Source organism: Temnothorax curvispinosus, unplaced genomic scaffold, assembly GCF_003070985.1.
Source record: "Temnothorax curvispinosus isolate PA1 unplaced genomic scaffold, ASM307098v1 QBEX01014249.1, whole genome shotgun sequence".
In the NCBI taxonomy this organism is placed as follows: domain Eukaryota; kingdom Metazoa; phylum Arthropoda; class Insecta; order Hymenoptera; family Formicidae; genus Temnothorax; species Temnothorax curvispinosus.
Window position 1 is genome coordinate 47,726 of NW_020224029.1, and position 14,299 is coordinate 62,024.

Here is a 14,299-nt window from a genome sequence, read left to right on the forward strand (position 1 = left end):
CAAATGTAATAAAAAAACTTTTCTTCACCGAAAATTAGCAACGAGATAGTTATTGCAAAATGACACGAGAAGACTCAACTTACTATAAAAAAATTTATTTATTCATTGCTTACATTTATCATTACTCTAGAAACGATCGTACCGTATAGAACCTGAATTTTCATTGTAATAAAAGAGACATGCTACGCTGATGCAAAGCTTGTTTTGTACTTCAAATTATTTAACAATAGATTATTATATCTACTTTCTCCACCAGTCACGCATGCATCCCACATACAACCCGTATTTCTTGATATAAAATGTTTTACATTCTTTTTTTTGCTTCTGTATAAAATAGACGTTTCATCAATTAATTCGATATGTCAATGTTTCTACGTTCGACAACGACCGACCTTGTCATATATTTATACTATTTCTATTCTTATATTATATACCGATCGCGTATAATCGGTTAGAAAAATAAATACTGAAATAATTGTTGAGCAACATGCGCTACGTGTCTATTTTATCGAATCGATTGTTTAAGTCTAGATGCGACTGATTTTACGTCGCTACAGTCTTTCTTTTTCTGCGGGTCCATTTGGAAACACTTCCAGAGCCTTAACGTTTCATCGGCACCGGCGCTGAGCACCGTAGTTCCGTCCGGCGACATGGCTAAATGCAATACGCGACTGGTATGTCCGGTAAGTTCCGCGATCTTCGTCATCATCGGGTATTTCCAGATTGTCAGCTGATTTTGCGCGTATCCGTGCCCAGAAACGATCTCTTTGTAGTTCGTAGACCACAATAATGCGCATACCTGAGACTTGGTGTCTATCGTATTCAAACAGCTACCTGTTATAAACAAAAAAAATCGTATAACGTGTTACAATCTTTATTTCATTCTCACTACTACTTATTATATTCATTTATAATTTACAAATCGCCTCTCCGGTAACTTGCCTACGTTGCAATTCCAAAACCTAATGGTACGATCGGCGGTACCGCCACCGCTCGCGAGTACATTACTTTGCCAAGGGCACCAAGCAAGCGCTTTTACGGCAGCTTGATGATGATTGAATGAATAAATGGGTTGTGTCTGAGAGTGCCTTTGTCCGGTGATCGACGACCAGATTTGTAGCATGTTGTCGTTGCCGCCACTCGCCAGATACTGCCCATCGGGCGACCACTTCAAGCCGCACACTTCTTGAGCGTGTGCGTTTATAGTCGCGATCAAATGATCTCGTTCTCTGACGTCGTGATGCACTATTTTACCAGACCTTTGAAACAATTATAATAATTTAGCTTTAGTCCTAATCTTAAATCTATCTCACGCTTTTATTTTCGGTTTTAATGCCGGTTATAGTTCATTTCCATTTTAATGATCAGAGCTTTCTAAAATCTTCAATATAAATGTACTCAATTTTGAATTATTATTAAATTCATTAATTTAATCAATAGCTCTACAAAATTATTTTTTATAAAGATTAATTAATTTCTTTTAGAAGTTATGAATAATCAGGAAAATTAGCTATCCTGCGTAGTACCTGCAACCGCTTGATAGTATATGAGAATTCCAGGAGAGAGAACCGACTCTGGCTACATGTCCGTTCATGACGCGCATTCTCTTCATCTGACTGCAATCCCACAATTCTGTATTGCCTCCTGTGGTACCCACTGCCAAATATGGACCTTCCTGAATCCACGCGACGGAACACACATAGTCGTTCGCCTCCAATTCAAATAGTTGCTCTATAGTACCAGTTCCGGCGTTCCACAAGTAAACGTTAGCGCCTAACGCCACGGCCAGGATATTATTGTTCGACCAATCCACCAAGTTTAGATCTGTAAATATCATATATCTTTATTCATACATCCTGCCACGTCTTTTTCAGAGAGGAGAAACGCAAGAGAACAGGTCGCTTACAGTAATCATCGATAATTTCAGGCGCGTCCAATATTCTGTCAGGGGCCTGCGGTATGTATCTCGTGGAAGCTCTGACGCTAGCCGGCGTCTTAGTTTGACTGTACAGGACCTTGAGGGGATTCTGATATCCTTCCGGCGGCGCTGGTGCTTTAACCTGATAAGACAAAACCCTCGTATTGTTTATGTCGCCACCGTGAAGATTCTCTCCTATGAGACGCTGCATCTCCCGTTTCGTGGGGCTCGTTCTGTCGGCTCGGTCTCTATCTTGTTCGGCATTCTGTTGCTGAAGAATCTGAAGTAGAAAAAAGAACGATGTATATAAACGTACTATGAAATTATAACATACCGAGATATCTTGAAATTTTGTTACGAAAACGATACTCGCTTTGAAGTGACTTAATTCAAAATTAGTTGTGGCTCTCGACGGGATGAATCTGTCACCGCCGTTGGGCGTCTTGGCTGGGGTGGTAGCTCGACCTGTGAGAGGCAATTGAAATTTCGTTCTTTTTTTCAAGTCCTTATACGTTAGCAACGTATAAACATGAGGCATCTTACTTGGCGATTTTTTGGTGCATTTGGAGGGAGTTTTCTTAGTTTTGCAGTCGCTCCTCTTTGTCGGGGTCTTCCCTGATGTACTGCTGGTGAAAGAGCAGCCCGTAACTTTCTTCGACGAGTTCAAGCTGATATTCACACTGAAATGGTGGAAGACAATTCTCGCGTTAGGCAAAGCAGATGTGTCTGCACGTGAATTCGATGATTTCGCTCGACGTTTAAAAGTCATGTATAAATTGAGTTATCAATTGAATTAGATTACCGATAAGATCCCTGATGAAATTCAAGACAGTTACCTCAAATTCGACGTCTCCATGCATTTCTTTTGCCATCGTGGGACCGCACCTTTGATCGCGTCGTCCATGCGGGTCAGATTATCAAGCTCCTTCATGAATCTCAAGTGTGACATGACGGGTGAATGCTGCGTGTCCTCGGAGCGCACGACCGGCCGCTGGAAAAGCTCTGAAATACGGTCCGAGAATGAGAATCGACGGACGAATGTCGAGCGTCGAGCGCGTCGGCGAGAGACAATCAACGCGGCCGAGAAATAACCGGCTGAAACTGCAGAAACACCAATTTTATCGAGCCAGCTTCTGTCGACGCCTAGGATACGTGGGATACGCGTCGATCAGCGTGCCAAGTGCCAATACTGCCAATGCCGCGTGAATCCCTCACGAGGCGACTGCGTGGTTTAAATGGACGCGACGCTTGGCGACGGGCGACGCTACAAGGGGAGATTTAAAAAGAACGTTAACTTTTAAACCGCTACCGGTCGTTCTTGTTTTGCCCGCGCAGGTGTCGCCGCGCGTTTCCGGTTGAATTTGAAATTCAGGGCTGTGTTCGGAAACGTCACCCGAGTGCACACGAGTATACTCCCTTCGATCTCTTTCTATCTCAGCGAGGCGATAGCGATAGCGATATGAGTGTAAATTACTGTTAATTAAAGATTAGAATTTAACCGTTCGGAACAAGGAGATTAATGAAATAAATCTTTAATTTGCAATTATTCGCAGTGCGCGCGTAATTTGATTTGACAGACTTTTGGTTCGTGCCTGACAGCTGCACTATGCTGTACTTTCTGCACTTGGAAAGGAATAAGTATGCAGCATGAAGTAACTTCATGGTATGCAGTTTAGCATCGGAGAGACAGAGAGAGACGTAAATGATGAAAAGTGCAAAAAGTTGAGAAGTTACAAGAACAAACCTTAAAATCTAATTTCAATCGATTACCTACACAAACACGTCAGTGAGGTTAGTTCGAGGTTCGAGTTCCTTGGAGTGTTCGCTTCGCTGTGGTGTTCGCGGAATTTCTCTCTCCTCGCAAAGCAAGTAAAAACAACTTCGGTGGATTGGCGCGGGAATGCGATAAGCGCAAATAAGTAAGCAATTACTAGCGGAATAACGCGATGACAGATTTATTTGACATCGCGAATCTGATCACGACCGTTGGCGTCGACGGCGTGAAGATCAAGCAGGAGCCCGGGATACCAGAGAAATCGTCCAACGAGATCCTCACGGAGCTCTTCAGCACCTTCGACGCGCCGGACGACGGCGTTGCGTCGCCGTTGAACAACGACCAGCAGGTGCCGAATGGCGACGTCGACGAGACCGCCGCCGAGCCGGATAAGGCTGAAACGAAGAAGAAAAAGGCCAAGAAGAAACACAAACACAAGGAGAAGAAGCACAAGAAGAAGTCGAAGCACGATTCCTCGGATAACAGCGATGCAGAGGGTAACAATTCGCATTAGATATCACCTTGACACCGTACGACGACATAATCACTTCTTTGCCTGTCCTGAACAGGTGTCAAGAAGAAGAAGAAGCACAAGAAGAAGTCCAAGCGGAGGCGTGATTCTGTTTCCAGCAAATCGTCCGACTTGGGACCTAAGGCCAAGATAGCAAAGACGGATGACGACAATGATTTAGGAAGCATCAAATATGATGATGGAAAATCTCATCTTGACGTGTCAGAAAAGACGAATACAAATGACGAGAGAAAATCAGACGATGTAAAGAAAGATACGGATACAACGGACAAACTCTTGGATAATCTTGGCAGTCCTGAATTACCTCCTATGTCGAAGAAGGTAGATGACGAATCTGATGAGCCAGTAATACCTAAACTTCTTGGTGTGTACTCCTTGCTGTTAATAATATTACGAATTATTTTCTAAAGTAATAAATGATATTAAGAAATAGATAATTGATAATTAAAAATATATATATATAAAAAGGAGAAAATGTGTACAATATAAATGATATTTTTCTATAAACAGAAAAACCAAAGCAGCTTTCTCAAGGAAAAATATTGATAAAGGATCTCAAGAATAGTGCCGTTTATAGTGAAACGGTAAAAGCGATAGAAAACAAGCAGAAGGCAAAAGCCGCGAGAATGGAAGACGGCGAGCTATCTGACAGCAGCAGCAACAATAATAGGACGCCTACTTTGAGTCCTACACCGCCTCGGAATCGGTCGTTATCGTTCAGCCCAAGTACAGATAGACTAAGAAGCAAAATGTTTAGTCCGACAAGAGGATCGGTTACTTCAAAAAATGATCTTAGATTAGTCTTGAAAGAGAAGGAGAGGAAAAGGTCAGAAATAGTGTAAAGAAAGGAAAGATTTATATAGGTAGTGATTACATAAAGAATTTAAATTGCAGAAGCACAAGAGATAAGGACAGTCGTTCACAAGACAGAAGATCAAGATCGCGGACACGATACAGCTCGCATAGCAGTAGGAGCGACAGGAGAGAAAAACAGAGAGGCAGAAGCAGAGAAAGACGCGAAAGGAATAGAAGCAGTGAAAGACGAGACTCGGGCAGAAGCAGGGAAAGACACAGATACAGAAGTCACAGTGAAAATAAAGACAAATATGCGCGAGGTCGAAGTGCGAGCAGGGAGAGAAAGTTAATACTGCATTAAATTATTTAAGAATACAATAACGTTCGTCTCAATCTTGTGTACGTAATATATTTTCTTTTTTTAGGGAGAGAATAGAGATTAACAAGAAGAAACTTTTAGAAATCGCAAGGAGAAATGTTATAAGCATGATAAAACAAGGAACTCTGTCGGTAGTCCAGCAAAATAAAGCTATTGCTGCTATACAATCTGGCGGGAAAACAGTGGACGAACTCACAGGTAACTTTTTTCGTTTGCATTAACTTTATCAGTGATTTTATATATATATAATCTGTTTTTTTTTTTTAATGTTACAATTATAACATTTATAATAATTTCTATTATATTCTGTTAATCTGTTTTTAATTAATTATATAATTAATTACTTATGTAATATTATGTTTTCACAGATTTTTGTAAATCATTATCCAAGTCTGAAGCGTTAGGTGAATTGTCTAGCATTTCTTCTGAAGATGAAGAAAGTGAATCTGAAAAGGGATTTCATCATCCTTTTCTCTTAAAAGAAAGACCTAGTTCTATTATAATGAATATTAAGGTTGGTATAATGAGATTTGTAATCGATAATCCATTGTATTATCGATTACAAATCTCATTTCACGAATATAAACATGAAAGTTTAAAACAAACTTTATTTCCCTTCTTTAGGATGCGAAACAGCTGCCAACAAGAACGTTTCAAGAAAAAACAGCTGAAACGTCAAACCAGTTGCGATTGCAGTTTCCTGTCTCCAGTGGACAACATCATAGAAGAACCGGTAGGTATTTTTAAGATACAATTCGTGGCTTTGTTCCAATGCACCCACTTGATACAATATTTGCCCTCAGAAAACGAATGGGTACCTGTTACACCAAAGAAACCGGAACCAAAAAAGATATTTGTACCAGCTTCTACAAGTACACTGTCGACTGTAATGCCACCGCCTCCTGTGCAACCTACGCAACCTATGCCTGTGCAACCTACACAGCCTATGCAAACTGTTTTTCCAACAACGACAGAGGTAAATAAAATGGAAAGCGTATCATATATCGATAAATTAATTACACAGTCATCATTTAATAAAAAGATTATGTATCGACTGTGATTACAGACTATGGATATTGGCTCCATAGTGTCTGAAAGGTTAGCAGCTATAAGAAAATTAAGGGAAAATCCAAATGACGTAAGCGCTTTGAATGCAATGCATCGGGCACAAAATGAGGTAAAGAGAGGCAATTATAGATTATCATAAAATAACATGAGTTTTATGTATACATAAATTATCTATTTATGATATTATAGATGAAAACCTGGGCTGAAAGTAAGCAGATACCAGGTCAGTTTACTGGTAGTACAGGGGTTAAAGTACTTACACCTGCAGAATTGTCTTCAGGTTATCAAGCCTGGGCACGTAAGGTAAAGTTACTATTGTACATTTTATTCCATTCCGGTTTCACAAAATTCATCCTTACATCAACCAAACCAAAAAAAAATTCCCGATGCCCGATGCATTTTCAAATCAAACACAAATTATTGTTATACACTACAAAAAAGTTTCATTTGTATAACACATACGTGTTTAATAATGATCTGTAGTTTCAAAAATGTGGCATAATTAAAATTAAAATTTTCATTAAGACAACATTTTATGTATGTGGCATATAAATGCATCTTAACGTACATTCATTATAATTCCCTTCTCTTCCTGTCTCTTACTAAACAATGAAACAGGTTCAATATATCTTATAATGATAATATTCCATGTTAATATCGAGCTGTAACTTTGACCTGACATTGTTTAGTAAATACACCATTGATACACCGATATTGCCTGTAACAAGTTTTCAGGCACGGTCTCCACTAGAATCAATAAAAAGTTAACGTTGATGTTAGTAGAGACTGTGTTGTAGGCACAGACTATTTCTTATTTAGGAGTGGATTCTGTGCCTGCATGGACACAGGAGCATTATTATTTCAATGAAAATTAAATTTCAAAGATTTCAAAAAAAAAAAAAAATCAGAATCTTACTAATAAGTTTATTTTATTCTAGCAATAAATTTTATAACAAGAGCAATACGGAAAAGATTAGGACATTATACATATTAATCTAAAATATTTAATTGATCGCAAATTGTATTATGCAGATAATAAATTTTGACTGAGATAATGAGCTCTTGTGAGATTATTGCTAATTATCGTCAGCTTCCTACTATAGGATTTCACCAGAAGCCGGTATATTGTCTCTTAATCATAAAGCTGGGATATTTAGCATTAGTCTGCATCCACCTGAGGGTTTGTTACAGGCATATAGCTACGTCAGAGAAAAAACAACTTCGGCAGCCCGGTGCAGAGATTATTATTTGTTCGGTATGTATCTGTTTGGTAAGTATTCTTGAGTTGTGTAACAGATTATCGTTATATTTTCAACACACAGAGAGGTTTTTTCTCAGACTATAACTGAAATAATAATATATATCTCCCTGAAAGAATAATATATCTGTCTTACTATCTTAATGAGTTTATTTATTTGAATTATGTCATCTAATATACATATATCTTTTAGCAATTATATATTGACTCCAAAGAATATAGGACCTATATTGTAACTCAACAACTATATTTTAATACTATGTATTCGCGCGATGCAACTCTACACAAATTCATTATTTCTTCTAATTCGACAAATTATTTAGGATCAATTACTATCAGCCCAGCCTTTATCGGGTGGGATGGGTATGGCGTTACTGCAGAAGATGGGCTGGCGACCTGGCGAGGGTCTAGGCAAGAATAAAGAAGGGGCCTTGGAACCGTTACAACTGGAGGTTAAATTGGACAAGAAAGGATTGGTTTCCGAGCAGGATATCATGCAAAAACCTGGCAAAGCTGCAAAGCCTGTAGTACCAACAATCAAAACATTGGAAGGTATATCATAATTTAGATTATTTTGCATGTATATATTTCTAAAAATAAATTTAAACTAAATTTGATTATCTATGCAATTATTTTGTTCCAGGCAAACATCCAGTGTCACTTTTAGGAGAATATTGCACAAAGAAAAAACTCGGAGCGCCAGTTTACGAGTTGTGTTTTGAATCTGGACCGGATCACAGGAAGAATTTTCTCTTCAAAGTGAGCATTATTATAAATAATTTGATATTTACATTTAGTAGATATATATTCTTTATACACTTATAAATCTATTACAGGTGAAGGTAAACGGCATCGAATATAAGCCGAGCGTAGCGAGTTCAAACAAAAAACAAGCAAAGGCAGAAGCAGCGCAAATATGTCTACAAAGCTTAGGCTTGCTGCCTTTGTAGTCTCGTGTATCAATATAATCACGAAAGGAGTTTGTAGATTGCTGTCACGTAATGCTTATCAGTTTTTCTCAGAAAAAATAAAATAATGTCATACAAATAAATTCGCGTGTCATCCTGAAAGCGATGTTGCGAAAAATTAACGTGTAACTGATGTTGCCAAGGTCTTATAATAATAAGATAAATAATTTATAATTATATTTTTATTTAAAATAAAAATATAATTAATCATTAAAGCTAATTTAGACTGTGCAATAGAACACATAGAGTAAGGTGTGCATACAACTGCAAATCAGTCATACAAATTTCACTCGATTTTATTGCAATAACGACAAGATATGAATGTCCCTCTTAGAATTCATTCATCTTGAAGAATTAAATATTAAGATGTACGCTTGCAAGCCTTTTTAGAAGTCTATAAAATTAAGTGTCTTTATGTTCCACATATTTTTACACTTTTTATTTATTGTAAATACTGTATAAGATAGAAATTTGTATACAGAAGCTAATAATCTTAATTGAAATAAAGATTTAATTTAAGAAATTCTTGTCACGTTGACTCATTTTCAATTTCTTCTCTCCTTGTCTTAAAAAGTTGTCTTTTCTATACAAGAATTGTTAGAATTTCGCTTTATCTATCATCTTTCCAGCGACATTTACCATTACTATTCCTAAAATTTTTTACTAACATTTTTCTCTCCAAAATAATGTCTAAACTAATACCCATTAGTTTCGAGGAAACTGCTTGTAAAAAAATTTAGGAATAGTAATATTTATATAAATATATATATGTATGTATACGTGACGTAATGTTTTAATGAAATAGACAACTGTCGTTTTATATAAAATTTTATTTAGCACAGAGCAAGTGCTGTGAGTCAAAGATGTGTTCGCACGTAACAATATGATCTTTAAAAATACATCTTTAAGAGATATTTTTCAAAAAGATGTAATAATAAATATAATAATGTAATATCAAATAAATATAAATTTATTACCTACTACAATAATCAAGGACCTGATTTCCATACGGTTCAGATGATCGATAATTATGGTGTTCTGCTATTATCCTCGAAGCCCTCATTAATTAAGATTTTTCTCAGCGCTATATATTGGCAGTCCTCGATACTACCTCGCCGGCGGTAACCTCGTCGGTATTTATGTACATCGAGCGACGCTCGGCAGGGTATGTGTTTTGAAAACAAGGAAATTATTACTTTTGTTGTAATTATTCATTACGTCGTGTATGTGTGAAAGTATTGTGAGGAGGTGTAACGATGTCCATTCATATCCTTAAACTCTTTTTTATTTATACTCGGACGACACGATTACGTTTTCTATTTCAAACATGCAGACATGTTTACATTATTGTTTTTTAATTCAAAATTAATTTATCTCTCATCCATGGATTTTCTCTTTCTTCCGTAAAATTTTGCAGATTTAACATATATTCTTTTCTCGGTGGGGAAAAAAAAACAGGCCGAACACAGAGCACAAGTAGTCTCGCAGCGTGCTATGCTGATCAGTTATTTCTATTCTTGCTGCGATGGAAGATGCAGGCACCACAGTTTTCTACGACGACGAGGACGACTGTCTGGACTACGATTGCTTGCACAACAGTGTCGAATACGATTACGATTATGCTGACTTGGAGAAGGAAACTCTACGTGAATTGTACCAGTATTGTCTCAGTCCTAGTCTCCATGATACAGGACATTACATATTGCCTTTGTTGGGCAGCACAATCTTATTTAGACTGTTTATTCACACCGGTAAGATCCTTTTCATTTGTTATATTTATATTTAAGATGTTAATATGAATTGTATTTCTACTTTCTACCAGATTGTTCCTGTAGCAAATAATCTGTGTTGTTTTACGTTCCAGAATACATATCGCACAAAGTGTTTCATATACTGTCAGTCATTATAGGTTTATATATTATCCAGCATTACGTGCAGGAGTCCTTAATAGTATTGATAGTATTCGTTCTATTTTCCTACGGTGTTTTACACGTGCCAAAAAGATGGCACAGAGGCGCAGGGATCTTTTTACCATCCCTTTTGATAATTGCATATTGGTATGTTTCATACATGATATTGCAGACCAATTTGTGTTTGTACTTTGGCAGATAAGGAATACTTGAATTTATTTTTTACAGTGAATTTTCGATGGAGCCAGTGATATGGCATAAGATACGAAGTGTGATTATGACCATGGTAATGAAAGCGATTAGCATTGCCATTGATACGAGCGATTCGAACAACTTGCCAGACGTTTACAGCTTCATGGGTTACATGTTCTGCGGTGTGACTTGCTTATTCGGACCGTGGGTATCGTTTAAAGATTACCTGTCGTTGCGTTGCTCCAACAACCATCAGGTATTTCGTAAATAAGCATATCTCATATTTATTACTATCTTTCTAAAATAATTTCTAAGTTTAAAGTAGCGATTTAATAATAAAATTCCGTTGCAGATAAAATGGTCGATAATATGCGGTATGGGGTTTGCCTTCCTTTCCTTCGTTTTTCTGAGCATTTCAAATTGTTGGACGCAATGGATATTTGTTGATAACTCTTGGAAGTTAGTATGTAGAATTTAAAAGAGTTTCTCATGAATATTCGATCATTTTTATTTTATATGAAAAAAATGGTCTTTTCACATTTCAGGTGGTTAATGGCGTACAGAGACGCATTGTCCTTCAGAACATCCCACTACTTCGTTTCGTACTTAGCTTCGGCACTGTTAGTCTTGGGAGGATTTCCTCTTTCGTCATCGACGATAGTTAAGCCCTTGTATATCGAGTTTCCACGCTCGCTTGTTCAGGTTGTCATTTATTGGAACATTCCGATGCATTACTGGTTGAAAACATGTAAGTACGAAAGTAATTCAATTAAGTATAAAATCTGAATTCAAAAGAGAATTTTTTATAATGACGAAAAATCTTGCGATGGAAGAACCATTGAAGGATAGAAATGGAATTTAAACCAATTTCTGTGTTTTATTTTTCGCAGATATCTTCCGTCCTAGTATCAAAAATTTGGGAAAGTTCGGCGCGGTGACCGTCACGTATCTGACAAGCTCTCTTTTGCACGGGTTGAACTTTCAATTGGCGGCGGTGTTACTTAGTCTAGGATTTTATACCTATGTGGAATTTCAGCTCAGGACGATACTCGCCGACACCTTCGACGCTTGCATCGCGTCCAAACAGTGCTCCAAACAAAAATGCGCGCACAAATACAACTCTTATAACTGCTGGTTGGTGTTTGTGACAAACTTGATGTTTTCGGGATTGGCGATGTTCCATTTAGCTTACTTAGGTCTCATGTTTGATATATCGGATCTACAAGAAACCGGATACAGTTATAGCCACACGATCAACAAGTGGGCTGAACTTGGATTTGCTAGTCACTGGGTAGCATTAGCTACGTTTTGCATCTACATTTTAATAAAATAACGAATTATTTTTTTAAGTTTTAAAGTAATGTATTATTTTTTCAAGTTTTAAAGTAACGTATTATTTTTTAAGTTTTAAAGTACCGTATTATTTTTTTCAAGTTTTTTTTATTTTTCCGAAGACTATTCAATTACTTTTTTTTATGAAAATAAAGTGGTCTATAAATCAGCAGCAGCTCTTTTCATAAACCGCATTCCCTGCACTATTAAAGGAGCGTGAATAACATTAATATATAATTTTGTGTTATCTCTGGTATTCAAACAAGATAAATAAAATACATATTCTTTATTGAGTATATAACACAATATAAAGTTCACTGTGTGATCTATACATACTTTATAATTTTTTATATACGTAGCACATTTAGTAGTTCGTAATTATAAAAAAAGTTTACAAAGAGTAAGTATACAATGTTAAATAATACTCTCTTTCGATATCTCGCATCCTAATCTAATGTTACAATAAGTGTCACTTTTGTAATGAATAGAGACATCTTTGTATTTTTAAGTTATATTTTTCCCTTACTAATCCATTGTGATTAGTAATGTTGCATTTGTAATGTTACTATGCAACACAGTGATCATTATAAATCGGCTACTGTATAATTCTATAATTTTTATGTACACTTTCAGATTTATTTTGATGACAATGATTGTATTCTTTAAGAAATAATGGTCTCGTTACAACGTAACATTACAATTGAACGTTACACAATGAAGAAATGCTATACATAATTCACAATTCTTAATAGACATCCAAATTTCGCAGATTTGCCATAATTTTATAAATTTACACGGTGTGCATTTATTCGAAAATAAATAATTGTTCTCTACAAATTTTTTGCAACCTAATGGCGAATAGACTTTATTCTTCTAAACATCACATTTTAATAACAATGTGTTCTTAAACACTATAATTAGCAAAAAGTTATGACTTCTATATTCATTGTATAAATGAATACACAGCTAATCTATATATAATCTACTGTATAAACTACATACATATGTGTAAAAGCATTTGTATGTGTGTGTTTTAATCAAGAGCCCTGCACTAAAAACTACTATTGACATGTCTATAATTTTTAATTCTACATATCAACTTCATAAAAAATAATAAATCTTATTGTAATTATCTTAGATATAGCGTGACAACGTCTATAAACAACAATTATAGTTACTCTTACGACTGCCGTCTATATTATCTATTGATATTCAAAATTGACAAATTCTTTTTTGTTGCCTAGGACAGATTCCGGCGATATAACTTCCAATTTTAGTATATGTACTGCCGAAGCAAGTACTTCTGGCGATATAACTTAAAATTTTGTTATATCTTGAAACATATTTTTTCTGTTTTTAACTTTTAAACTGACACGAAAAGAATTTTATTTTTGATTACCTAAGGTAGTTAGAAATACAAAATTAGAAAGAAATATTACATAAAAAAATTAATACTTTTAATTAGTTTTGTTGCAAACAGAGAAAGCTAAAAAGCAAAGTTTAAGCTGTGGGATTTAAGAGATCTTCTATTGTTTATTAAGTTTTAATAAATTATTGCGAACATCTCTGTACACATTCAATGATATATGATCCATTAAAGCAATACATTTATATGCAGATATACAGTATATGAAAAACAGAAGTGTTTGTATTGTAACATGATTATAAAACAAGTTATAATTGTTAAATAAATTTTATTTTAATGTATAACATAAGCAAGTGGTCCGGTAGTGTCACACGCCAAGTGTACGCGTAGCAAGACACAGACTGTATGTCTATACGCAAACCGTCGAGTATAGAGATATATAAATCACATCAAGGTACGATATATAAAAGATATATAAAAATAAAATTCTAAATTTTGCAATCTAATTAATTGTCATAACAATTTGTATTAATCGAATGTAAAACTCTATACCAAACATCATTCTACCATAAACTTCCGTTGTTTAAGTTTCATTTTTTCATGTAATTCTTTATATCTTGTCGTGGACACCTTGATGTGATTTTCATTAAAATAAAATTATTCAGCAATTATAAATATAGTTTTATTATAAATCGTTTCACTGTATGTAAAAACTTTTGTTCTTTCTACTATAAATGAAAATACTGCGCTGCAAAAGTGGAGCTTTCTCAAACGTTTACACGTTTTGTTACATGATCGCAGAGTGCA

The 14,299-nt window shown here is 35.8% G+C and overlaps 3 protein-coding genes across 6 annotated transcripts; 2 read left to right on the top strand and 1 right to left on the bottom strand.

The window, feature by feature from the left end:
* Positions 1-104: 104 nt before the first annotated feature.
* Positions 105-3,185, bottom strand: LOC112464474 (cell division cycle protein 20 homolog). Its single transcript, XM_025031476.1, has 8 exons — positions 3,032-3,185; positions 2,755-2,920; positions 2,462-2,598; positions 2,292-2,383; positions 1,907-2,198; positions 1,527-1,824; positions 943-1,259; positions 105-834 (listed from the first exon to the last, which is right to left on the bottom strand). The coding sequence occupies exons 2-8, from the start codon at positions 2,865-2,867 to the stop codon at positions 506-508; spliced, it is 1,578 nt and encodes a 525-aa protein (XP_024887244.1). The 5' UTR covers positions 2,868-2,920; positions 3,032-3,185; the 3' UTR covers positions 105-505.
* A 516-nt stretch (positions 3,186-3,701) lies between these two features.
* Positions 3,702-9,215, top strand: LOC112464466 (protein SON). Of its 4 annotated transcripts, XM_025031457.1 has the most exons (13): positions 3,703-4,189; positions 4,262-4,588; positions 4,735-5,050; positions 5,119-5,364; positions 5,445-5,596; positions 5,767-5,912; positions 6,023-6,131; positions 6,202-6,374; positions 6,465-6,575; positions 6,656-6,769; positions 8,048-8,276; positions 8,368-8,483; positions 8,561-9,215. In XM_025031457.1, the coding sequence occupies exons 1-13, from the start codon at positions 3,865-3,867 to the stop codon at positions 8,672-8,674; spliced, it is 2,478 nt and encodes an 825-aa protein (XP_024887225.1). In that variant the 5' UTR covers positions 3,703-3,864; the 3' UTR covers positions 8,675-9,215. The 4 variants fall into 4 exon arrangements, with proteins under 4 accessions (XP_024887226.1, XP_024887227.1, XP_024887229.1 ...); XM_025031458.1 differs by lacking the exons at positions 8,368-8,483; positions 8,561-9,215 and adding an exon at positions 7,658-7,736 and having other exon boundaries at positions 3,702-4,189; positions 8,048-8,244; XM_025031459.1 differs by lacking the exons at positions 8,368-8,483; positions 8,561-9,215 and adding an exon at positions 7,658-7,721 and having other exon boundaries at positions 3,702-4,189; positions 8,048-8,244.
* Positions 9,216-9,784: 569 nt separating this feature from the next.
* On the top strand, positions 9,785-12,179 carry LOC112464468 (protein-serine O-palmitoleoyltransferase porcupine). The gene is made up of 7 exons (XM_025031463.1): positions 9,785-9,857; positions 10,151-10,443; positions 10,557-10,749; positions 10,831-11,050; positions 11,147-11,253; positions 11,340-11,542; positions 11,685-12,179. Exons 2-7 carry the CDS (start codon positions 10,218-10,220, stop codon positions 12,125-12,127), a joined length of 1,392 nt encoding a protein of 463 aa, XP_024887231.1. The 5' UTR covers positions 9,785-9,857; positions 10,151-10,217; the 3' UTR covers positions 12,128-12,179.
* Positions 12,180-14,299: the final 2,120 nt, after the last annotated feature.

What these genes read in the sequence shown, in the direction of transcription:
- LOC112464474 (XM_025031476.1), bottom strand. Translation starts at nt 2,867, where the DNA reads ATGTCACACTTGAGATTCATGAAGGAGCTTGATAATCTGACCCGCATG. An exon ending in ATGCACCAAAAAATCGCCAA is followed by an intron (nt 2,384 to 2,461) that starts GTAAGATGCCTC and finishes TGCCTCTCACAG; the next exon opens with GTCGAGCTACCACCCCAGCC. An exon ending in TGAAATTATCGATGATTACT is followed by an intron (nt 1,825 to 1,906) that starts GTAAGCGACCTG and finishes TGATATTTACAG; the next exon opens with ATCTAAACTTGGTGGATTGG.
- LOC112464468 (XM_025031463.1), top strand. Translation starts at nt 10,218, where the DNA reads ATGGAAGATGCAGGCACCACAGTTTTCTACGACGACGAGGACGACTGT. An exon ending in TAGACTGTTTATTCACACCG is followed by an intron (nt 10,444 to 10,556) that starts GTAAGATCCTTT and finishes TTTACGTTCCAG; the next exon opens with AATACATATCGCACAAAGTG. An exon ending in CTTTTGATAATTGCATATTG is followed by an intron (nt 10,750 to 10,830) that starts GTATGTTTCATA and finishes TATTTTTTACAG; the next exon opens with TGAATTTTCGATGGAGCCAG.
- LOC112464466 (XM_025031457.1), top strand. Translation starts at nt 3,865, where the DNA reads ATGACAGATTTATTTGACATCGCGAATCTGATCACGACCGTTGGCGTC. An exon ending in AAAGAGAAGGAGAGGAAAAG is followed by an intron (nt 5,051 to 5,118) that starts GTCAGAAATAGT and finishes TTTAAATTGCAG; the next exon opens with AAGCACAAGAGATAAGGACA. An exon ending in AACAGTGGACGAACTCACAG is followed by an intron (nt 5,597 to 5,766) that starts GTAACTTTTTTC and finishes ATGTTTTCACAG; the next exon opens with ATTTTTGTAAATCATTATCC.